The 26,644-nt window shown below is 42.2% G+C and overlaps 1 protein-coding gene across 5 annotated transcripts in view; it reads right to left on the bottom strand.

Annotated features, from left to right (window-relative positions):
• SH3GL3 (SH3 domain containing GRB2 like 3, endophilin A3) overlaps nt 1-26,644 on the bottom strand; it is a 447,963-nt gene that overhangs the window by 35,414 nt on the left and 385,905 nt on the right. For 2 of the 5 annotated variants that reach the window (XM_050796192.1, XM_050796188.1), the window contains 5 exons: nt 25,171-25,239; nt 18,888-18,960; nt 15,433-15,576; nt 11,043-11,176; nt 6,625-6,783 (listed from right to left, as the gene is read on the bottom strand). In XM_050796192.1, the coding sequence (XP_050652149.1) occupies nt 6,625-6,783; nt 11,043-11,176; nt 15,433-15,576; nt 18,888-18,960; nt 25,171-25,239 (579 nt within the window). Of the gene's footprint in view, nt 1-6,624; nt 6,784-11,042; nt 11,177-15,432; nt 15,577-18,887; nt 18,961-25,170; nt 25,240-26,644 lie in introns of those variants that run through there. The other 3 variants (XM_050796189.1, XM_050796187.1, XM_050796191.1) reach the window with 3 other exon arrangements.

The following is a 26,644-nucleotide window of genomic DNA, read 5'->3' as shown; positions in this document are numbered from 1 at the left end:
TGGGGTGGCCAGAAGGAGCAGGGCTGGGAACTCTCCTCTGACCCTTTAGCAATCACTTACCAGGGGACTTGGTGAGCAGCCGGGTGAGTAAGCAGAGAGTAGCACACCCTGCAGCCCATGGCGAGGACAGAGAGAGAACTGTGATGTGAGCAGCTGATGCCTGTCCAGACACCTGGGGTCTGCAAGTGTGCTTGGCAAGCATGAATAAAGAAGTATACATCTTCAAAAGACGACAAGTCATTCTCTTTAACAACTGAAAAGGCACATTTCCCATACAGGTCATCTTCAATTTACAGTGTAATAATACCAGTAATTTCTTGCTCTATCATATCAAAGACCTCCACTCTCTGTGGATTCCTCAGAGAAGCTATGGAAAATTTCTCATGAATTTTGCAGTCTGGTTATAAACTGATGCATTTTCCAATGGGGCAAAAGCCTTTATTCAGAGTTTCTGAGAAAAGTTTGAGTAAGGCAATTAAATTAATAACATGGATAATAATCCCTTACACTTTTATTCTCCACTTTATCCTTTTAAAGAATTTCTCAAATGCAGTTGTTAATTTGCCTGATACCAGTCAGGTGAAATGATTTTCCCAGAGGCTTAGCAGAAGCAAAACTGGAAACAGAATTCAGGTATCACACTCCTTGCTGGATATGCTTTCTATGAGTTCAGTACCTCCTAATGTATCTTATTCCACACATTACAGTCTCTGAAACATTAGTAATAACATAATAATGTGACAGAATTCTGTGGTCAAATAAGTTTGGTAAACTGCCAACTGTATTTTCTCTTAGGAATTAATCTTTCTTACTATCAAATAAAGACTCCGAAAAGTCTTGTGATAAAGAAACTCTGTTTAGTTTTATTTAACCCAGGGTTTCCCAAACGTGTTTGACCACAGAGACATTATTAATGCAAAACACACTAACATCCCATGGGATGGATTTTGGAAAATGCTACCCTAGACCAATGGAAAGACCCCAGGAATCTGGAATCTAGTAATTCCATGGGTCTAAACCCATGGATGGAAGGAGGGTCCTGTAGCTGGGGAATGTATACCAAGAGAGCCAGGACTGCAGGTGCCTTTACTCACTGGACTGAAATAAGCATCTTCTATGGAATAATCTCTGATTTCTGCTAATGTCAAAGACCTACATTTGCTAATGGTAAGTTGTGAGGAATAAACTTCTCTGCAAAGACAGAAAAGGTGATAGTGTGTTAACAAACCTATGGGTGATATACTGTTCCCAAGAAATGGCAATGAAGGCTGGTAACCAGTCTGCTGACTTTCCCACACTTTTCTCCAAGAGGAGGGCTGCCCTGGGTACCTCTCAGGACCCTGCCAGGCCCAACTTGGCCTGGTGAGAAATTAGTCATGGGACTGCCCCTCCTGGATCCCTGGAAAGTTGGAGAACCAAAACACCTCCTGGCTTGCATCATTGCCTATAGAATAATGATGCTGTTCAGCCTCAGGCAAAATGTGAAGAAATGCTCAATGTCTCCAATCCAGCTGCCACTCAGAACACAACCAAAGGCTACAGTGTGGGGCCAAAGGAGACTCTTCTTCATTCTCCCATTCCCAGTTCTGCCAAAAATAGATAAGAAAATAGATACAACTTCTGCTTAGGAATGTTAGAGTGAGCACATCATATCTCTCCACCTCCCCTTCCTTTGGTGATTTATCTAACTGGTGAGATTGCAGGAGTGGCACCCACTTGGCCCTAATAACCAGGGTATCTGGACACTGCAAGGAAAGGCAGTAGGGGCCTGGCTGTGGGCTCCGGATTTCTCAAGAAAGTGGGTTTGTGAAGTGGCCACAAGATCATGTGTCATTTGGCTTTGTGGTCTCTGCACCCGCTCTCCCTGCAGGGGCTCCAAGGTCTAGACTTCAGGCCAGGAATAGCTCACTGGACTTCTACTGTGGACCCAGGCCCAAGCTGCCCCTTCCAACATGGCTTTCTAGAGAGCCCTGCTCTCTGAGCAAGGGGCTGGCATGTGATCCTATGTGGCTCCCCCGGTTTGTTTCTCAGTTGGGAGAATGCAGAGGTGAGGACAGATGAAAGACCACACCCTGGAAATCCCTGCAAATGGCCTGTTGGCCAGAAAACCCTAGGAAGTATTACATCTGGAGACCCAGGAAAGACCAAGTCTGTTAACTCCAGTCAGGGTTCTCCTCACATCAGACAGAGCTTTGGCAAACAGTTTCTTTTGAGGCATTCCCCAGTGAAGCTTTTATTGTGTCTAAGGCAGGACGAAGAGACATGAGGGCTAGAGAAGGCACCAGCTCTTCCCCCAGGGTGAGATTTCGGTCTTTGAATGGTCAGTGCCAAACAGAGATGGGCAGGTAGCACCAGAGCACCAAGCACACCCATCTCAGAGGATTTCCCTTCATTCGCTTTTCTCTGCTTATTCACTTTCTCTTTGGAGTGAATGCTTCTAAGTCTTCTCACCAGGCCCTCCTCCTCCTCCTCCTCCTCCTCTCATGGATGAGGCTGGGGATGCTCCCTAGTTAGTAGGATGGGTTGCTCTGCCTCAGTCACTGGCTCTGCAGGGTTGCGGCCAGCAAGGCTCCCACTCACCCAGCTTCAGCGTCTCAGGCTGTGTCTAGGTCACCACCTAGGACAGGCTGGCTCTCCCCTAGAGCTGGCTGTCATCCACCGAAGAAGGTGCAAGGAGGAGAAAGTGTCATCGGGACTTTAAGTCCAGGCCATGTCCTTCAGCAACGTTGACCAGGAGGTCTGTATTTTACAACTTTCAAGTGTTCTCATCAGTTAAAGAGATGTCCCTTGATTCCAATCTGGCTTTTTTGTCACTTCCTCCATTGGTCAGAATCCAAAGGGTGAATGGCTAGGACTGATATCCCCACAGATATCTGATACTGTGATATCCCCACAGTAACAGAAGCATGTTCTACTTGTGTCTGGAGGAAGTGTCAGGGCCTCCGCTGCCTGCCACCAGGCTTCCCTTGCAGCCGCTTATTTGACAGTTTGTACACCTTGTCTCCAGCAGGTACCGGATCAAGTGGAAACACCGTCCAATCCATCAGGCAGCAGCACCCGAAGACCCACTGTGTTTGACATGGCGATTAGAACAGGTCCCAGCCATCTTTAGTTTCTGCCAGGAAATCCAGCCCTCCCCCGCCACCCTGAAGCACAGCTCCTCATGCAGGACTTCCCCACAGGAAAGGAAGCAACATGGCAACAAGAGGTTGAGTGACCAAGGTTGGACGTGCGGGTGGTGACTCAGAGGGAGCAGGAAGCCAGAGTCCCATGGGCTGCAGAGCCACCAGCTCTGGCCTGGTTGTTGGAGATGGATCAAATGCAGGGCCAAGGATTCAAGTACGCCCCATCCACCATGTATTGGCATTTTGTCTTTCTCCCAGCAAGTCACATTCTCTGTTTATCCCCAAGCACCCGGCAGTATTGGCATTTGCATGTCAGGTCCAAGGAGTGACCCGGAGGAGATTTTTCTCTACCTTGCCTGGTCAACAGGAGAGGACAGTCAGACCACCTGGCTATGGCACAGACACACTGACATGGGAAAGACTGAGGTGGTGCCCTCTGATCTAATGTTGTTTACCCCAAGAAGAGAGTAAGATGGGCTTCTGAAGCCTACACAATCACTTCTGAGTCTCCTCAGCTATAAACCTGGGTAGGGGAAAAGGTAAATGCAAGGGCGCCATGACAGGGACCATCAACAGTACCCCCTTAGCCTCTTTATCATGGGGTGTCAGTGAATGGTAGCTCTTGTCATTGTCATCATCATTATCACCATCACTATCACCACCACTACCGCAAGAACCAGCAGCCAGGGCACCCCTAGTAGCCACTGCAGCTACAGACAGCAGGAGGGAGGGAGAAGGGAGGAAGGAAAGAGCCTGGTTTCCAGGCAGCCTGGGCGGTCCCTCTCCATTTCATAACACTGGTCTCCTCCCACCTCAGTGGCAGAAGTAGAAGCCAGAAAACCCCTCCTTGTGAAGGTGAAGACCCCAGGATCCAGGCTGAGGGAGCAGCCCCGACTCCCCAGAGCTGCACAGGGGAAACCTCCACTCACCCGCAGGTCAATTTCCCACAGGAAGCCTTGGAGGAAACATGACAACCAGGCCGGAGCAAGGCCAGCACCAGGGCCCCTGCGGAGCTTGGGCTAGGAACCAGCTCTTACTTCTGCCGGGGCAGGGTGGGAGGGCTTAACCCATCTGTGACAGACAGAATATGTGTCACTGTCAAAACATGGACAACTGATTGAGCTTTTATAATGAAGGGATCCTTTTTGACTTTTGACTGACACTGAGGGGGAAAACTGAGGTCTCTTGAGTCAACTGCTAAGGCCAGCGTGGCTGAGACAGGCTTCCCTCATGGAGCACTTTGCGAAAACCCATCATCGTGGTTCCCGCATGGGTAATAAACGGCACAAATAGGTCAGACAGCACATCGGACACAAGACACAATCTCAGAGTTTAAGCCATGAATGGGCCTGGAGCCAGCAGGGCAACATTCCATATGGCCCCTCAAAGAGTATCTGGTACATGTCACACTTCAAATTACATTTTATAAAGACTTCAAAACAATACGGCAATCTGAAACAAAACAAAATGGCTGTTGCTTAGGGACAATTTCAAGAGGAAATTCATATATTTAAAGAAAAACAGAGATACCGAACTGTCACACCTCCTCCTATTCCCCCTCCTCCTAAAAAAAAAATTAAAAGGAGAAACACAGTACAGTACTTTTCAGGCCTCAGTGGTTTAATGGCCATGGGAAATTTCAAATTGGCATCTCCAGTTGGGAGAATTCATTCTCCAGGATGAATGTCTTGTCAGTATTGGACACAATCCCTCCACATATCACCATGGTAAATAAAAGGTGCTCAATGCATTTTGACTTGTCTCAAAAGAAGTAAGACCTCAGTGTACCTTTAAATAAACTGTTATAAGTACAGCATGGTCTTGAGGATAAATAAACCTCCTGACTTGTTCCCACAGGTTTAAAAACTTAACAATTAGGTCCCATGCTAATACTGGGGCTGAGACAGCTCCTGGCATTGCTGAGGCCAGGCTGAGGGCAGGGGCTCAGTAGGGAGGCAGGTGGCTGACACCTCTTCCACTCAGGCAGTCAAAGTGCCAATGGCCCCTTAAACCCAAGGCCGAGCAGGGAGGCCACCCCCAGCTGCGTGTTGCCTGGTCAGGAGTCACCGTCCTCCTTAATTCCATTTCATTTGACTTTACTTGGACAAATAAAATCAAAGCAAATGGCAGGAACCACACTACAATAGAAGATTGGTACTTCTGAGGGATAAGATCCAAGACCTTCACAATTCCCGAGCCCACAAGCACCACTACGGAACAGCTGAAAAATTTAGGTGCCTTGAATGTGGGCTATGACAGGTAAAGGCATCAGAGAGCTGGGGGATGACAGCAGCTCTCCCCCACCCCCTCCACCAGCTAACAGAGCTGCTCTCCCTTAAACATCTGCCTTGCCAAGTACTTTTCAGTCTTAGCAAAATGGCAAATTACCACATGACCTGGACTTTTCATTCTCCTGTGAAACCACAAATGCTATGGCCTCACATACAAAAGTCAGTCTACTTCGCAATCTTCAGAGACAACCTCTGAAGCAATCCTGGGATAAACAGGACTCCTCAAGATTTAAGATACTGAGCCAGGGACTAGGCATGGTGGCTCACACCTGTAATCCCAGCACTTTGGGAGGCTGAGGCAGGTAGATGCCTTGAGCCCAAGAGTTCATGACCAGCCTGGGCAACATGGCAAAACTCCCATCTTGAGAAAAAATTATCCGGGTTTGGTGGCATGCCTGTGGTCCCAGCTATCCACAAGGCTGAGGTGGGAGGATCACTTGAGCCTGGGAGGTCGAGGCTGCAGTGAGTCACAATCATGCCACTGCACTCCAGCCTGGGCAACAGAGTGAGACCCTGTCTCCAAAAAAGTATGTGAGTCAGGGCTTGCTGGATGTCTGAAGCAATCTCTGAGGCAGGACATAGGAGAAAATTCTGGAAACCTGCATAACAGCTAAGGCTTTAGAGCACGTTTGTCCAACCTGTGGCCCACAGGCCGCATGTGGCCCAGGATGGGTTTGAATGTGGCCCAACACAAATTCATAAACTTTCTTAAAACGTTATGAGATTGGACAGGCATAGTGGCTCACACCTTTAATCCCAGCACTTTGAGAGGCCGAGGTGGGTAGATCACTAGGTCAGGAGATCAAGACCCTTCTGGCCAACATGGTGAAACCCCATCTCTACTAAAAATATAAAAATTAGCTGGGTGTGGTGGCGCGTGGCTGTAATCCCAACTACTCAGAAGGCTGAGGCATGAGAATTGCTTGAACCCAGGAGGCGGAGGTTGTAGTGAGCCAAGATGGTGCCACTGCACTCCAGCCTGGTGACAGAGCAAGACTCTGTCTCAAAAAAAAAAAAAAATTATGGAGTTTTTTTTTTGCAATTTTTTTTAAGCTCATCAGCTATTGTTAGGGTATTTTATGTGTGGCCCAGGAAAGACAAAAGATTGGGCACCCCTGCTTTAGAGCTTTTCAACATGCTGGTCATAGTCATATATTCAATGTTTCATTCATTTACATTAAAATCTCCTGTTTGGTTTAAATACTTACATCATTTTCTAAAAAATTAAACATGCTTCTTTCAGCCAACTCCTTTGACTCTTCAAATTTTTCTACCGCTTGTCTGACTTCTTCGTCTGGTATCTTACCTACTCGTTTCTTTTTATAATCGTAATCCAGGCGGCGGCCTTCCAGCTTTTTCAGGTGATGCTAAAAAAAGAGAAGGGAGTCCCTCAGAGAGGCGCTACATTCAAAACGTGGCACAAAAAAATTATTTCTATTAAAATGGTCATTGCTTTTTCTCGGCCTAGATTCCAGAGGGCAGGAACCCACCTTACACTGCTATTGGGAGCACCTCAGCACCTGATGGAGGCTCTCCTCACTTCAGGTGCTCAAGGAATATTTGTGGAATGAATGAATGAATGAATGAATGAATGGACAGATAGGTGATAGAATAAATGAGTGTCTGTATGGAACATAAAGATGCAGTAGCCATGCTCAGATATTCTTTTCCAACGTTCTTTATACGATCCCTCACTTCAGCCTTCTTAATGTCCAGATAATTTCTAACCAGGTTAACCAAACAAAACATAGTAGGAACATTTCTTTTGGCACTATTGTCAACGCCTGACTAAGTAGTAGACTATAAAATCACAAACTTCTACAATCCCTTAGAATATTAATGGATCTCCATAAAGTTCCCAAACAATCAAGAAATAAGTTGTATAAAATGCTGTTAATGAATGCAAAGGAGAGAGATTCACAGACAACCTCTGAAATGGGAAAAACTCTAAACAATATTATAACCCCTTTAACAAAATCTAACAGAACTGTCTACTCATGGAACAGGCTGCCTTGTGTAGCAGGTTTCCCATCATAGTTTGTGTCCAAGCAGAGAGACCCCGTGTCAGAACAGTGTCGAGTGGGAGAGCTATACAGGACAAGGGAGGGGTCCCTGGAGAGTTTATGGCTATAATCCTCAGAAATCAGACACTGGGTATCGAAAGTGTATGTAGAAACTGATCATCCCACTGAAGCACGAGGATAGCTTGCACTATTCATTTTAGCAGGAAGCACTGCTTCTAACTTTCATGACTCGGTGAAAAGAGCACCCAGAGAGTCAGAAGCATCTGTCTCCTATGCTGTGACTTTGGGCTGGTCCCTAATCCCTCTGTACCTCTACATGAACACCTGAAAGTCAGTCATATGTCAAATGAACAGGCTCCCAACCCCTGATTTCTGAGCGACATGGAGCATAGGCAAGACTGTGAAAGGCTTCCTAAACCTTGGACTCTTAACTTTCCATCATCCACATAATTTAAGTTTAGATTTACAGTTCTATATCAAACAGCATCTGAGTAACAAAATGGCATTTAGAAAATTATTTTTTTGCATAGGGAACTGCAACATTTCAGAATAAGTGTATTTTACACATTTCACCCACTTACTACTCAGGACCACATATGTGTCTGTGGTTGGCCAGGTGGAGGAGCAATGCTGACTTTTCATATGACCTTCCTCCATGATGACCGCACAAGAAGAAATAAAACTTGCTATATGTCAGCAAAGGAGACATTTGGTTTTACAGCTGTGCATTTGGGGGAGATGTTTTGGCATCCCCAGAACCCAGACTGTCACTTCTCTAGAATCAACCATTCAAAAATAATTTGGAAAAACATCTCCTGTACCCAACCAACATATACACCTACTAAGTACCCACAAAAATTAAAATAAAAAAAAAATAAAATAGGCCAGGCGCAGTGGCTCACACCTGTAATCCCAGCACTTTGGGAGGCTGAGGCAGGCGGATCACGAGGTCAGGAGATCGAGACCATCCTGGCTAACATGGTGAAACCCCGTCTTTACTAAAATACAAAAAAATTAGCCAGGCGTGGTGGCGGGCGCCTGTAGTACCCGCTACTCAGGAGGCTGAGACAGGAGAATGGCGTGAACCCAAGAGGTGGAGCTTGCAGTGAGCCGAGATCATGCCACTGCACTCCAGCCTGGGCAACAGAGCGAGACTCTGTCTCAAAAGAAATAAAAAATAAAAAATAAAATAATGTGTGTGAGCACAAACCATGTGGCAGGCTTGTGACTACAGGGAACAAACCACGATCCCTCACCCCAAGGAATGGACTGCTCAATATGAGCAGAAGATAAGCAACAGTGCTCATGGCACAGGGGCACAGAAGGGGTACCCCACAGAGTCTAGCAAAAGAACAAACAGCTTCCCAAAGGAAAGCACATCCGAGCTGAGGGGTGAGGTGACACAGCCAGGAGATGGGGTGAAAGGACAAAGACAGCAAATAGCGAGAAAGCACAAAGCAAAATGTCACCAGGGAGCTGGAAATGATTCAGTGAGGCTGGACAGAGTTCACATGGGGAAGGGGTGGCAATAAGGCCACAGAGGAAAGGAGGGGCCAGGCTGTGAAGGGCTGAGGGGCTGTATCTTCACCCCACCTCCGGTGGGCAGCCAGGAAGGTTTGCAGCTCAGGAAGGATGCCCTTGCTGTGGGCTAGAGAATGGACAGGAGGGAGTGAGATGTGACGCCAGGGGTCAAGGGCAGCTGTGCTGATGTGCGTAAATGTTAACAGGAAGAAGCCAACAGATAGAAAGGGAAAGAATGAAGGTACAGCAGAGAGGACGATGGATGTCACAACGGCCCTGAGGAAGTGAGAGATGACAAACCCGGCGGCCCAGTAGAGGACTTGAGAGCAACAAACATGTCCCTGGCTTGACAGCAACAGGAACATGTTTCCCCTGAGATGGAAGAAGAGGATGGTATGCATGACGGGGCCAAGGGCTGTGCAGGTGGGGAGTGGGATGTTTAGGGAGCTCCTGAATGGGTGCTTTCATTTCTCACTCAGACTTCCTGAATTCTCCCTCATACCCTTTGCTTTCAGCAGAAACTCTAAATGCAATGCCTGGACAGGCATCCAGGGCTTTCCGTGACTCTCAGTCTTTCCTCCCTCCATAGCACCTCTCTCCCTACACACCCTATCCCCTGGCCATACCACACAATCGAGGTTCCCGAGCCTGCCTGCTCTCACAGCCCTGGCCCTCTGGTCAGCTTGTGCTGGATATTTTGCCCACCTGAGTCTCCCAGTCTGCATAGCCAGCTTCTCCTCCTCTGGGAAGCCTTCTCTGACCCAGCCAGGCTGAGGGAGGTGCCTCTCCTTCATGTCCCTGGGCTAATCTCTCCAACAACTGTCAAAGTGCATGATATCTGTTGACTTGTCTCTCTACCCTACACCTGTGAGTTTCACAAGGGCATGCACCAGGTCTTGGTTAGCCACATATGGCCACTGCCCATCACAGTGGCAAGGCACATCAGGCCCTCTATACACAGATGATGGATGAATAAATAAATCAACGAATGAACAAAGGAAGAACCAATAATCTGACATTCATCAGTTCCTTCTCTGGCCCCTGGAATATGAAGCCATCTCAAGGCCCACGGTCCAAGCAGGGAAGGCCACCCAAGCTCACACATCCCATCAGCCTCATCTCTGTCACACAGGCTAGACCAGTGGGGGTTCACACTTCCCCCTCGGGTTCTGGAAAAAATGGGCTAGAACGGTGGTTTTTGAACATTAGTGTGCATCAGAATTACCTGGAGGACTTTATAAAACACAGACTTGCTGGGCTTCACCCCCAAGATTTCTGATTCAGGAGGTAAGGGATGGGGCCCAAGAATTTGCATTTCTCATAAGTGATGCTGATGTTGCTAGTCCAGGGACCACACTTCGAGAATCAATAGGTCTGAAGAAGGGAAAACAGGATATGCCCAAGGTTCAAATGACCTCCAAGTTGAGATCATGCTCGAAGGTACCCGGAAGAACATCTTCTGTACATATCCATAAGAACGTGCTTGTACCTCCAGAGTAGAAGTCCCTGGTGGGGTAGAAGTCTCGGGGCTGTTTTCCCACATCTACAAAAATGCCACCATGCAAGTGGCATGCAATTATCTCCAGGTACCTGAAAATTCCTATGCATATCATTTTTAACAGTTTTCCAAATGAAAAATTCAGTCTCTAGGTGTTGATTTTCTTGAGAAGTAATGGAAAATAATGACCACCAGGGCAATGCATCAAAATATGCAACTATGGTATGATTTTGATAATAAGAAATGCACTACAAAGTTATGTAATTACTTTGTTATGTGATAAATGGCTGCAGAAATATGGATTTTTAGCCTGGCTTTGAGCTGGCTTCAACTAGATACAGAATTTCCAGCTGAAAGAACATGCTTACATTCCCTCCCATTATCCTGCTTCATCTCCAGGGCAGATAGATCCTGGCACTCTTTCCCAGTGAGCCCAGGAAAATAGAACTGGGTTATTTTTACCCTACCCACAAGCATCATAAGATGATGCTTTCAGTGAGTCCCTGCTGAAACATTCTAATGATTTTAAATATAAACAGCATCTTAAGTAGCAACAGGTATATTTATAGCCTGGAAGACTTACCCCAATCTCTTTTAAATCTTTATCTTGTAGTAACTGAAGTGGATCAATAAAAGTTTGCTTTACATTAATATCAAGAGAGTCTTTCACCTCAGCCATTAGCTTCATGGATTCACCAACTTCTATCAATGCATTGCCTTGAATAGAAAACATAAATACAAAAGGTTCTTTGGGAGACTACTCCAGGTTTAACAGTGCTATTTATTTCATTCTTTACCAAAAGTTTGTGGATGATGGTGTAGCAAGGTCCTTGCTCCAGGACCTCTGAATCCTGGAACAGAATGAAAAAGAAAAAGCAAGGCTTCCTATTTTCTGCATTTTCCTCTCTATGTTCTGCACTTTCACCACCACAGAAAATACAACTGAGGCTAGCAGACCGAAGTACTTACCATTTGGGCCACTAGATGGGGATAAAGATCCTTTTAAAAAAACTGGTAATTTGGGAATCTGGCACGGAGGGTTCCTTAGAAGCTTAAGAATAAAATCTCCTTGTAAACAATGAAAGGATTCACTCATGGGGCTGTTAACCAGTAAAAATTACAATAGAAATAAACCAATAAAACATCTCAGCTTCTAGCTGTGGGATCTTCTCAAGGCTACTCCCTGTATCCTTCTAGAAGGTTCTAAGGCTCCCTGCCCTCTCTGATGTCAAAGAAAGCCTGCTGGTGTCACATGGGACATCCTGTCAGCAGGGTGGGGTGGGGGTCTGCTGGTGCACTAGAGCCCAGGCCAGACTTCCTGGCTTGAGTAGTGACAGGTAGTTTTTCCTGGATTACAGCGTGGTATCTCAGTCCAGTTAATCGGCAGTAATTTGCCATATTATTGCAGACCACGTGCCCTCTAGTTCTCTGTACAATGAGGGCTGCAGGGTCTCTAGAAAACATCCCTGGGAAATGCTGCACTAGAATGAACTATTTTTCCTATATTTGAGTTTTTCCAAATTGATCTTGTAAAAAGATGGAGATTGGGGTTGCTCAATTCCTAGGCTTAAAGAAGACTGTAAAGCCCAGCCTAAGTCTGACCTTTGAGTTGTTTCACCCACCAGGCGAGGGCATGGACAACTTATTCACCTGTAAAACAGAGATGGCAACATGTGCCTCACCTCCCTTAAAATAAAAAAAATAAAAAAATAAACAGAAAGATACTAGATAGGACCTTGCAAAACAGAAGTAGGAACCATTACTCTAAACTAAGGCTTCCCAGGACTCTACACGGACCCAGTGGTAGCTTCATTCCTCCTTGGAAGCTAAATTTCCTTAGCTCAACTCTCCAAAGTGTGTCTAAATAATTCCTAAATGAAGATGAAATATCCCTTCCTAGCCTGTGGACTATTTCCTGCCCAAATGGTGAGAAATATCAGTGTCCCATTTGGGTGATAGAAATGGTCACCATATACTGACCCCACACCCAGCCCCTCTGCCACCAGTGCCAGTGCCTCACAATGTCAGCTCATTTCACCTTGACAGAAACATTTTCAAATACGTTGGAGACTCCAAAGATGATGCTCTGAACATGGGCCGCCACCTCCCTGGAATCGACATTCTCTCTCCTTGCCTGAGACTGGCGCTGTCCAATTCCACGGGTGTGGGGCTCAGCCTCCACCCACTGAGGTTTCTGCACTGTAGGAAGTCCCAGCATGTGGCCCCCCCAAAAGAAAACTTCCAACGGCACAGCCTCTTCCTTGGAACAGCAGAAATCCATCTGTTCCTGACGCCCTGCTGACATCAGCTCTCTTCCTTACCCCAAGTTTCTTTAGGTTGCTGGGCACATGGGAAGCTACCAAATTGTCTGGCTGTCACCAAGGCCAGATGCACGGCAGGAGTGTCCTTGGATGTCAGGGCCTGCCTGGCAGTTTCACCTGCTCCCTTCACTGATGTGCCTTCAGAGTAAGAGATAGGCCATCTTGTCCCCATTGGCCCTTAGAAGAAAATAAAATTCACATTATACTGCTCTGAGGAATAATGCTACCCTTTGTCACTAATTAATTCATGTTTTAATGCTTGAGTTTTAACATTTTTTTCAAAAGATATTTCCTTCAATTTCCTAGAATGATTACTGTGGCCAAATATTTGATTTATCAACTTCCATCTCCTGCCTTGTTACCACTACATGAATAGCAACTATGCCAAATTCTTTTGGAATACTTAGTATATTAAATCCAATTAATCCTCAATTTAATTTATTAATTTAAATGAATCTCAATCAAAATGTAATGACTTTTTTAAATAAGAGGTACTTAAGTTTCACCTGGAAAAATAAAACCAGTAAGTGTGTCCGTAAACTTTCTGCAATACAATACCTAGATAAATTTTTAGTAAAATATATTAAAGTATGTTTTAAAACTTTAATACTTAAAACAATATGACACTGAATCAAAACAGGATATAGATCAAGAAACAGAAGAGAAAGACCATAAACAAACAACTTATAAAAATTAGTCTATAACAAAAGAATCATTTCAAATCATCAGGAGAAAGTTGGACTTTTCAATAAAGTACTGAAACAGCTATTTATTTGTTAGAAAACAAAATTAGAACCCTATTGCACTGTAGCTCCAATAAATGCAGGAGCTTGGAAATTTAAAGGCAAGAAAAGAAAATATAGAATTCAAAAACAAGTATAAATAAATATGTATATCATTTGCCAGGGAGTGGGATGAAAAAGATTGTCTAAACATGATTCCAAAAAGCTAGAAACCATATAAGAAGACTAAAGAGCTTCACTAATTAAAAAATAAAAATATCTCTCCATTGAAATGACCTTCATACACAAGGTCCGAAGGTAAATGCTTACCTGGGACAAAATTTCATCAACATACAAGACAGCCAATGAGCAAATATCCTGACCATTTAAAGAGCTCATGAGACAGGAGGGGGGAAAATGGACCTCCTAATGCAAAAGCAGGCCAAGGACACAAACACACAATTCACAAAAATAATGACAAACACAAATAAAAATTCCACCTCACACGTGATCCAAAAGATGGAGCTAAAACAGCAATGAGATATCATTTTTGTATACTACATATCAAATGATCAGTCATTTAAAAGTAAATTAAAAAGATAACCTCTAGGGTTAGGAACTGTGTAGGGAAACACCCTCACTCACTCCTGGCAACAGTGTCAAATGGGTGTAACCCTTCTGAAGGTAGGTTGGGACTATGCTTTCAAAACCTGAAAAATAAGCATAGCCTTTTTTTTTTTTTTTTTTTTTTTTTTTTTGAGAGGGAGTCTCACTTTGTCGTCCAGGCTGGAGTACAGTGGCGTGATCTCGGCTCACTACAATCTCCATCTCCCAGGTTCACGTCATTCTCCTACCTCAGCCTCCCAAGTAGCTGGGACTACAGGTGCCCGCCACCACGCTGGCTAATTTTTTTTGTATTTTTAGTGGAGACGGGGTTTCACTATATTAGCCAGGATGGTCTTGATCTCCTGACCTCGTGATCTGCCCGCCTCGTCCTCCCAAAGTGCTGGGATTACAGGCGTGAGCCACCGCACCAGGCCGAAAGAAGCATACCCTTGACTCAGCAATTTTATACTAGAAATGTTATCTAAATTATGTCAAAGAATATAATTTTGGATATCCCCAAAGATTTACCTACCAAAACAGTTATTGTAAATGCTATGTAAAATGTTTTTACATAAAGAAACATTTATTTAGTAAATGGGATTGACTGAACAAACTATGATACATGAAATATTATGTAGCCATTAAAAACAATATCATGGAAGATTAATTATTTTATGATATGGATCATTATATAGTCAGTGTTACCGAGGAGTATACGTACTATAGCCTTAGTGTGGTTTTTAAAAGTACATATGAACACATTTAAGAACAAACAAGGCATAACAGATACACAACAAGCCGAGTGCAGTGGCTCACTCCTGTAATCCCAGCAGTTTGGGAGGCCGAGGTGGGCAGATCGCTTGAGGTCAGGAGTTCAAAACCAGCCAGCCAACATGGTGAAATCCTGTCTCTATTAAAAATACAAAACATTAGCCAGGCATGGTGGCTTGAGCCTATAATTCCAGCTACTTGGGAGGCTGAGGCATGAGAATTGTTTGAACCTGGAAGGCAGAGGTTGCAGTGAGCCAAGATCGCGCCACTGCACTCCGGCCTGGGCATAGACTTTGTCTCCTAAAAAAAAAAAAAAAGAAGAAGATACACAACAGAGTTTAACTGGGCCTATCAGTGAGTATGGGATTATGGGTGATGTTAACATTTCTCTTTATTTTACTTACCTATGTTTTCTAAACCTCTTGCAATTAACATGTATTACTTTGGTAATATGGAAAAATAATAAAGGTTGTTAAACTGAAGGGTTTGTGCATAACCTAAAACCATACTGGAGGAGTTCTCAGCTCCCTGAGGTGATCTCGGAATAACTCACCAAAGGTGGAGTCTTCCCCAAGCTCCTTCCCGTATTTCAGCATACAGTCCCCCAGCAAGCCTTCCGTCTGCGGGTATCCTGTGGCCTTCACCTGCCCTCGGATCTTTGACACAGTGTTCAGCATTCCTAGCTTAGCTCTGTATGCTTAAAAACATCGTCATTTGTAATTCTTTAAAGTTACAAGTTGGAGTGACAGGTACATAGCATTTAATAAATGCAGCTGCCAAAATTGAGGTCACCTTAAACAAAATGCCAGAGACCTGAGGCCTGAAACAATTGTGTGTAAACTATTTAATTTTCTCACGTAATTTTCCAGGTTCTTTACAAAGGTGGGTGCTAAGCGCACTGTTCCACAGCCACGATGAACCACAGAAATGATGGCGCACATCAGCTGGGCGCAGTGGCTCACACCTGTAATCCCAGTACTTTGGGAGGCCAAGGCGGGCAGATCACCTGAGGTCAGGAGTTCAAGACCAGCCTGATCAACATGAAGAAACTCAATCTCTACTAAAAATACAAAAAATTAGCCAGGCATGGTGGCACATGCCTGTAATCCTAGCTACTCGGGAGGCTGAGGCAGGAGAATTACTTGAACCCGGGAGGCGGAGGTTGCAGTGAGCCAAAATCGCCCCATTGCACTCCAGCCTGGGGGACAAGAGAGAGACTTAGTCTCAAAAAAAAGAAATGATGGCGCACATTGCTGACTTCAAATAATAGTGACCAGGCTTTTGTGAGCACCACCCCTTGAGTGAGACCCTTTGGAAAGCTTGCAGCTGCTAACACGTGAAGTCAGACACTGACACCTGTGTGACACTGATATGCTTTTTCTTTTGTTTAAATGTAAACAAAAATGGAATTGCCGAGGAGGATATTTCAAACAAGCAACCGGTCATTAACACACACCACATGCGCGCGCGCACACGCGCGCGCACACACACACACACACACACACACACACACATTGTGCTCCCAAGGACTGATTCAGCCTAATGATTCTCAGTATTATGGGAGGCAGATGCTGCTGTTGAGGAGGCAGAATCATAGGAGGAGACAGACCACTCACCCTTAGTGAATGCTAGCCTTGTGTGGCTGGTCCCAAGGTGCAGCTCAGCCCCTGCTCCCTAGGGAGGTGATGGGCATCACTGCGTCTTACCTTCCTTTCCTTCCTCTGACTCAGGCACTGAGTATTTACTCATTGTTGCACTGGGCCCTGTGCAACAACACACTGTGCTCATTACCGGGACTCCAGAGACAGCCTTTGCCCTGAAGGAGCTCAAAGTCTAGCTACTGGGAGGCAGAATATACAGGACGTAATTATGAAAATAAAGTCCCGTGTGGTGCAGAGCAAGGGAAAGGCAGCAATATGCTGAAGAAAGATGGAAAGTACAGAGAATAGTACAGAGAACAGTGTCAGTAACGTGTAGAAGAAGGAATACTGTGGCATAATCAGTAGACAAGGAGAAGGCTTGTTTGACCTAAAAAGATATTAATATAGGACAAAGTGGGAGACAGCTATGGGAAAATGTGACTATGATTGAAGATGTGACTATGAAAATGTGACCAAGCTAAGGATTTGAGATTTCATCCTGTACGTGAGAGAGTGAATCACATACTAGTTTGTGGTATTTGAGATACTTTTAGGTAGTCAAGAGATACATTTTTTTCCTACTTTAATAATTTTGTACTTATTTTTAACGTATGTTAAATCAGTGCTTCTCAAATTTTTAATGTGTACGTAAATAATCCAAGGATCTTGTTAAAATGTAGAGTGATTCCCATCGGTCTGGATTGAGCTTAAGATTCCACATTTCCAGCAATAGACCGCACTGTGAATAGTGATATTCACAGTGCCAGCTGTGAATGCCACTTACATTCACCTGACATTCACAGTGCTAGCCTTTTTTGTTGTTGTTTTGAAACAACAACTGTTGCCCAGGCTGTACTGCAGTGGTATGATCACGGCTCACTGCGGCCACAAACTCCTGGGCTCAAGCGATCCTCCCGCCTCAGCCTCCTGAATAAATAGGACTACAGACGCATTACCACATCTGGCTAATTTTGAAAATGTTTTGTAGACATAGAGTCTTGCTACATTGTCCAGGCTGGTCTTGAACTCTTGGCTTCAAGCAATCATTATGTCTTGGCCTCCCAAAGCGTTGGGATTACTGGCATAAGCCACTGTGCCTGGCCAGTGCTGGACTTTTGAACCTCACATTTATCCTCAAAGCATTTATCCTCCAGGTCCCCAGGCCCAAAGGCTTCACTCCCACACACCACACACACACTCTTTCTCTCTCTCTCTGCCCATCTTTCCCGCTGTTGGAGTGGGGTGTGGGATGCAGCAGGTATATGGGTGAGAGCCATTAAACTGGATAAGAGATTGCTAGGGCTGCCTCTTCTCTAGGAATAACCAGAGACCTCTAGCCAGTGGACACTTTCATTGTTGGCCAACACCTCCTTATCCCATTCAAGAGTCAGCTGGTTGAGGGTGAAACATTTGTTTGATTTCATAGTGTATTCCAGCACCCCAAAATCCTCTAGTGCAGAGAAAGCACTTAATAAATATTTGTTGACTGATATATCAGGAAAAGCAATCTGTGGGGCTGATTTCAATCACTCATGTGGCCAGGGAGGAGAAGATACATTTTCACGGTTTTCAAAGCTATTATCAACACAATTGTAAAGAACTTTAGACCTGCCTGGATACATCTGATAAAATTTATATTCTTAAATTTTTACTTTCTCAGTTTTCAAATGGTTAGGTTTGTGCTAATTCCTACAGTCAAGGGAATCACAGGAACTCCACGCAAATAATAAATTCCTAAAAAGGAAAGGCGGCTTCAGAAATCCACAGAATTCAAGGCTTGGGCGCCCTCTATTGGTTCTTATAATTTACAACCTGGGAAAATCTCATCAATAGATGCTGCTTGGGGACCTAGAAACCCAGACCTTCAGTGGAGAAGCTGATGTGACACTGGATTTATGCAGTCTTTCGTATTCACTACATCTTGTTTCTCCAGCATTTAAGTCATGAAGAGAAAGCTCTTTCAAATTAACATATACCTCTATGTATATGGTACACAAGGGCAGAATTTTTTAAAAAAATTATGAAGAGGAATAAAGAGGAAATAAGGGAGTAAGGAAATATTTGCCAAATGTTTAGTGGCTTTCTGAAGCAACTCATAAAAAAACCTTTGCTCAGTGCTCCCTTGTTGCTACGACCAGCATTCCATTCGGATGACGTCAACTGAAGTTCACAAATATAGCTGTTCTGTTTCTCATCAATAGGACTGAATGCAACTACCTTTGGTCACTGGAGACTCAGCTTTAAAAACTGAATTTCATTATTGGGACACAGATGACATTGTTTCTACATTATGTCAACTAAACACCAAGCAAACATGGATTATTAGGGTCTGTGACAGCAAATGAACAAGAGAATATTTCAACTTTACCTGGATTTGGCTGAAGATATTCAGTGGTTTTTGAAAGAATTTCTGCAACAGCTTTATTGGTAACATCTATTTTCTTAAAAGCAAAATTTAAAAAAGTTAGTAAATGACAAACTCAATAAATTCACAAAAGAACAGAGGAGTAATTTTCATTAATTTAATTTTTCTAACACCATTATGATGATTTTAATCCAAATGAACGTTTTCAACATTTTTGGGAGATGCAATATTTTCTCACTTTCTGATTTTTGGAACATCACTTCCTTCCAGTGATGTTGGAGAACATTAATTTACTTTTCCTTTTAACATTAAAATGAATATTAAGGTAATATTTAGAAAATCTGGAAAAGTTATTATGCTCCACTAGATTATCAGATATACTTGGAAGTCTCTCAAAACTAACACTAGACATGAACTAAACTCTCCTTATCTGCTGGGTGAACTTGAATTTCTATACTTATATAAGGATGCCACAATAATGATCCATATTAGCAACTGCCTCAGTAATCAACAATAAAAGAATCATAATCATTAGTATTATAATACAATGAACATACTCATTTGTGCTAGGTCAGATGTTAACATCAAAGTTTTCTCCAAACGTTCCCTGAAAGTTAACCCTTTCTGGTTAAGACTGAACTTTCCTTCTGCAAAACCATTCCTGGGCTTTCTGGTTCTTAGTTAACCAGAGAGCTAATATGGGAATAAACAATAAAGTTAAAATGCAAGTTGCAATAGCTTTATTTATACCATCAATAGGCCAAAAGAAAATGTAAAGAAAAATATCTCATTCATAAAAGCAATAAAAATGTAATAACAAAGAATAACCATTATGAGAAATTCACAACACCTATTTGAAAAACCACATTCTTAGATGGTAAAACTCAATTTTGGAAAGATATGCATTCTTCCCAAATTAACATGCAAAATTCATTCAAATCCCATCATAATTTCAATTTTTTCTTTTTTTTTTTTTGTTAAAATTTGGCAAACTGATAAAGTGAGTCTTCATACTATATACATGATTTAAAATATCAACCTAAAAAAACCAGACTATAAAACGACTAACATATAGAGGACAGTATTTTGAAATACTGGAGTGGGAAGAAACTTCTAACCAGGACCTGAAATTCAAATGTCATAAATAAAAAGACCAAAATTCCGACTCCATAAAAACTCAAAAACTGAACACGAAAAGATACAGTATGTGACATTTGCCAAAAGTGGCAAACAAAAATATACAAAGGACAAAGGGTCAGTATCCATAATATTCAAAACTCCCATTTAAACAAACAAGAAAGAAGGAAAAGGCTGGGCATGGTGGCACACACCTGTAATCCCAGTACTTTGGGAGGCTGAGGCAGGTGGATCACCTGAGGTCAGGAGTTCAAGACTTGGCTGGCCAACATGGTGAAACCCTATCTCTACAAAAATGCAAAAATTAGCCAGGCATGATGATGGGTGCCTGTAATCCCAGCTACTCGGGAGGCTGAGGTGGGAGAATCGCTTGAACCTGGAAGGAGAAGGTTTCAGTGAGCCGAGATCACACCACTACACTCCAGCCTGGGCAACAAAGCGAGACTCCATGTCTTAAAAAGAAAGAAGGTAAAGAGGAAAAACATAAGCTGCCTACAAAGATTTGAAAAAAATATTCAGAACTGTAAATAAAAAGGAGATACTTTACATTCTCCAGATTGATAAAAGCATTTTTAAAATCAGTCATACTCAATATCAGGTATTATATGGGTGTGGAGTAATGGGTCATTTCATATACAACAGGAATGCAAAATGATATGTTTTTGGAGGTCAAGGGAGAAGTTCTTATTAATGGACATATTAATGAGCCAGGTATTATACTTCTAAGGATTTAACCTTTTAGAAACACACCAGCAAATTGCAGTGAAGGAAAAACATGTTTGTTAGGCCATCGTATGTAATATTGAAATTGGAAATCAATAGGAGACTGATTGGATACATTATGAAACATCCAAGTAAAGGAATACTCTTTCATCATAAGGAAAAAAAATAAGGAGGATCGACATTCAAAGTACATACAAAGGAAGAAAGCAAGCTGCAGAGTGATTTATAATAGAAGACAGATCATTTTTGTAATTTAGAGAACTATGATCCTGCCAGGGTCACAAGTTTGCAAGCAAGCAATCTTATCCTGCCTGAAATCGCATTTGTTCCCCTTAGCTAAATACATTAATTTGGACTAAATAAATTAATCTGGAGCCCCAGGAAAGTTTTAAAAGACAGTATAGAAATGATAAAAAAAAAAAAAAAAAGGAGTCAAACCTATATTACTGATACGTGTGTGCTGTGTGTGCAAGTGGGCATGTGCGTGTGCGTTTGGCCTAGTAACAAGTTTTGTGACTTTGAGATCTCTTTGGTATGTTCAGCTATTTGCCAAGATCGTTAAAATGTTTAAGAGAATCCGATAACCTAGATATTTATGTCTTATTAGTCACAAGAAATGTTAAGGGCTTAGGAAAATGCTGTTAATAGATTTTATGTGAAGTTTGAGGGAGTCCTATACATTGCCTTTGTGATTATAGCTTGAAATGTCTAAGGGAATTTACTTAATTATAGAACTGGTGGTAAATATTTAAGGATTGAATCTGTTAAGCTTATGTGTTAATTAATGCAACCTTGAATGAAAATTAACTATAATGATTATCATCTTATAGCAATATTACTAAATTTGGAAATAAGATTCGTAAGTTCAGCTTAAAGCTTAAGAAAACTGAGGATTTTAGATTTATAATGTAACAAATTAGATATTAGTTAAAACATAGTGTTCCCTTTGATATATACAACACTTTTTGGACATGAAAAGCCATCAGAAAGCTGAGTCACTTCTGAAAGAAGATGATGATGATGATGATGATGATGAGAGGAATTAGAATGGGGACATTTTCTACTTCAGATCTTTTTTTATATCTTTTGAAACAAAAAAGCCCAAGAAACAAATGACCAAAAACTTGCAAGGGCCTCGTAGGCCCTGACATGCACATACTGGAGCTGCCTCCACACCAGCTCAAGCATCAAAACTAGAAATAAACCCTTTACAAATTGAAGAGTAAATATGCTGGCTAATGTGGAGTCAAGATGAGCATTAAAAACAAACAAACAAACAAAAAAACAACAAAAACTCATGTAGCTTAAAAACAAACAAAATCTCCCTCCTAGAATAACTAAGGACACTATTGTGTGTGTGTGTGTGTGTGTGTGTGTGTGTGTGTGTGTGTGTGTATCTGTTCACATCTACCAAATGCTATGAAAATATCTTGCCAAACCATTAAGAAAAATAGAGGAAAGCAGAGTGGTAAAAATTATTTTTGTGAAGTCAACCTGGTATGGCAGCATCTTGGTTAGTTAAATCTGGAATTTCTGTTTAATGCTGGCACCCTGCCCATGAGGTGTCCCAAGGGCTGTGCCACTGACTCCCTTAGGCCCAGCCCCTGAGTAAGACAGCTGCTAGCAACTCTCATTTCTGACACTTATATACGGCATTCTCTTTTAAAAATGCTATCAGTGGGCATATCCTCTTTCTTCTTCTTTATGTAATTTATTTGTGTTTTTCCTTTTTCTCCCTCTTGGCCACACTCGGTAGAGGTTTGTTGCTTTACAGCTTTTCTAAAGCTCTTGGCTTTGTAGTTTCGATCTTTTGTGATTTATTGTTTTCTATTTTATTAATCTCTTTTTTTATTCATATTGATTTCTACCTTCTACCTAGAGTAATTTAACTTGCTGTTATTTTCCTAGCTTCTTGGATTGCATGATTTATTCACTTTCTCCCAACATTTATTTTCTTTAAATACATTTACAGTTTAGCCACATATCACAGGCTTTGACATAAAGAATTGTCACTCATGCTTAAATAACGTCATTTTACTTTCCATTTCCTCTTTAAACTAAGAATTACTCTTACATATTTTTAAATTTCCAAACATCCAGAATTTAGAAGCTCTACCTTCCCTTATACTTCTTGTGTTCTATGGTATCACTTGGGGAAATTTATCGAGTTTTTTTTTTTTCTATAACTTAGTACATAATTGATTACCGTATTTGTCCCAAAGGAATTTGAAAACTATGCACATTCTCCATTTGGGGAATGCAGATATCCATATTTATTTATAATCAAAGTTATTAATCATATTTTATGCAAATCCTCCATGAGCCTATTGATTATTGTCAGTTTAATCTATTATTTTATGAGAGAGGTATGTGAAGTCTACTTATATTTTTATCAACTCTCCATTTATTTCTGACAGCTTCTACCTTACAAATTCAAATGCTATGTTATGTAGTGCAGAATGGTTCATAACCATTATAATTTCCTGATAGACTACATTGACTATATCTTTTTATAATTAAAAAGCTTTTTTAAATTTAGTGCTTTTCTTGCATCAAATTTTATTATGATTTTACTATTGTTCCTCTATTTTTATATTGTTAGCATTAATTATAGAATATTTTTTCCCACTACTTTGGCATTTCTGTATCATTTTTAGGTGGGTCTAATATCATCTAATGCATCTCTTCTGGAAGGTTTTTAAAACTTCTGGTCATCTGTTATGTTTCCATGCTTTTCACTGCTGCAATAAAACAGATAATAGACTTTATGTTTCTTCTGTAACTCACTGGGGTTTTTGGAGGTAAAAGCAGGTAAGCAAGAAGGATCTCAATCCATTAACTGAAACTGAAACTCTTGAAAAATGCTTTAAAATTTAACATTTCAACTAAATCATTTTGTTAGTAACAAAGCTATACATCACATATTTGTATATTATGAGTTTTTTAAAGTAATTTAAAGTATGTCAATGGTGTGAACATGTTTCCATGGTTTAAAGGTTCAGAAATTAATTTTTTTCAAAAGCAAAAACAAAATAAGCTTTTCCCCCTCAAGGCATTAACATTTCTAGACACTCAATAGCTCTCATCCAGAGAACAGAGAACTCCCTGGAAGATGAGCTGGCCAGAGCCAAGGTATCCTGAGGAGATACTCTCCTGGGCGGTGGACAGCCTGGGGCTGGACTTCCTCCCCCAGTACCTGCTGACATCTCTGCTACCTACTGTGTCTGCAGCCTTGATGTTACACCTGAGGGTGGACGCCTTGTGTCATTTCCTCCCTCTCTCCTTTGACAGAGGGGGCGGGGCGGGTGTCTAATTATTAAAACAAGGCTATGTTTAAAGGGCCCAGACAATGAGGAAAGAAACAGTATGTTGTTAATACTGGTGGTTCTAGTTCTGCCTCCACATGAGCAACTACACACAGCTGACTGGGAAACATGTTAAGGGACAGAGACGATACCATTTTTCTTTGGAGCATGTTACAATCATTTCTGTCCCAAGCCCTTCATATTTTTTGTAAGTTATTTCAAATATGTTAATGTTTGCATAATTCTCACAAAATCCATTTGAGACAAGCAGGGCACACTTATCATCTCTGTATCAGTTCAAAAAGATGAATTCATTTATCCAAGTTCCCACACTCTGGTTCTAGTGGCAGAACCAGGATAAAAGTTGTTTGCTATGCAGCTCCTGCAACACATGGGAGCAGAACCCGAGTCTTCCACATGGTAAATAAATCATTATGCATTTGAAAAATCTTGGCCGGGCGCGGTGGCTCAAGCCTGTAATCCCAGCACTTTGGGAGGCCGAGGCGGGCGGATCACGAGGTCAGGAGATCGAGACCATCCTGGCTGACACGGTGAAACCCCGTCTCTACTAAAAAATACAAAAAACTAGCAGGGCGAGGTGGCGGCGCCTGTAGTCCCAGCTGCTCGGGAGGCTGAGGCAGGAGAATGGCGTGAACCCGGGAGGCGGAGCTTGCAGTGAGCTGAGATCCGGCCACTGCACTCCAGACTGGGCGGCAGAGCGAGACTCTGTCTCAAAAAAAAAAAAAAAAAAAAAAAAAAAAAGAAAAATCTTGTCCCAGAAATACATTTTGATTCTCCAAAATATATACTACCAATTACTTTGGCCTTGCAGTAATTGCCAAGATTGCCCATCTTTTGCACATTCAGACTTCTGTCCACTAGAGGGTACCAGTTAGCCACATAGATCTCATTACTCGACCTGCGCAAACTGGATATAGCTACAGGGGGAGGATCTGATTTGGGCTGGGACGTGGGAAAGCATTGCCTCGTAGACTGCATAATCCACACCTATATTTAAACATCCTAGATTTCCACTCGAATATCCTTTACAGTAGCAGTATATCTCATATCACAATGAAAGTCAGTTTCTAATCAATTTACAAATTAAAATGCTCTCTTACCCTTTCCATGTCAAGAAATTCATCGTCTAGTTTAGTTCCTTCAGCACCACTTATTTTTTCACTAAATAGCTGCAGAAATAAACATAAATAATTGCACTGTACAATCATTTCTTGTCACAGTTTTTTACCTAAATTATTAAAAACAGAAACAAACTTGGATTCAACTTGTTGGATTTTTTGAACTAAGTCCTTTAAGAAAATTGTTGGAAGGGGTAACCATATCTAAAGGCATAGGAAGACATACATTTCTCATGCAGTCAACAGATATTTATTGTGCACCTACTATGTGTAAAACACATGGTAAGTGCTGTAGGACAAAGACACGAGAGATACTTGTCATCAAGGAACACACAGTTCACCCAAAGAGTCAACACACATTCGACTAAAAAACAAGGAAAGAATAAGAACCATTAAAAAATAATAGTACTAGAGACAAATTATTGTAAATGCACTAAGTGGTAGTCACTTCAGTGATGCACAGAATGGACTTTGAGAACCCACAGCACTGGGAGTGGGTTCATGCAGGATCTGTTTCCTAGAAGATGTGGCATTTGAGCTGGCATTTCAAGGACAGGGAACATTTCATCGGGCAGCATTGAAGAAAAGGCCTTCTGGGATGAGGCACCATGGAAAAAAGAGCCAGGGGCAGGAATGGATACGGCAAGTTTTCTCAGCCCCGGCTCTATTGATATTTATAGCAGATAATTATCTGTTGTGGGGGCTGTCCTGTGCACTGCAAGATGTTTAGCAGCATCCTCGGTCTCTACTTGCTAAAGGCCAGTACTGCAAGCATGGACACACATACACACACACACACACACACACACACTTGTAACAACCAAAAATGTTGCCCAAGAGCTGAGGACAATTTGTGTATGGCCAATGTGCTCAAAAAACATCAATAAATTGTGTTTAACTGTGTAAACTAGCGCACAAGGGAGAATGGACGAAAATAAAATCTGAAACTTACGCAACGCCCGGAGCACACAGATTCTCAAATGCCAAGCTAAAGGGTACAAGTTAGAGATCCCTAAAGAGTCTTCATCAAACACAGAGAAACCCTTTAGAAAAGCAAGTCTGCCACCAGTAGGGTTGGATTAAAGAACAAGGAAGACAAATTGGAAGAAAAAAATACGTTCAATCATTTTCTTTAGCAAAATACATTAACATAATCTATGCCCTTAAAATAGTAATATGAATATTCAAATTCATAGTAAGGGAGGTGCCATCAATTAATGGTGAAAAGACTGCAGGTTGTTTTAAATGCAAATGTAGTTACTACTACTATTACATACATGCGGTATTACTATTTAATAGGAACAATATAAGTGGAGACAGTATTTTACTTAAATTCGAAGTGTGAGAAGGAATTTCTTGAAGACAATAGCTAGAGAAGACTACAAAATTGGCCAGGGTTCTCCATCCTCCCTGTCCTGCGTCTTTACAGTTTCTCCCAGCTAGAGTTGGAGTCTAT

This window comes from Macaca thibetana, chromosome 7 (assembly GCF_024542745.1).
Source record: "Macaca thibetana thibetana isolate TM-01 chromosome 7, ASM2454274v1, whole genome shotgun sequence".
Lineage (NCBI taxonomy): Eukaryota > Metazoa > Chordata > Mammalia > Primates > Cercopithecidae > Macaca > Macaca thibetana.
The sequence above is the reverse complement of the archived record's forward strand: the minus strand, read 5'-3'. Positions and strand labels throughout refer to the sequence as shown.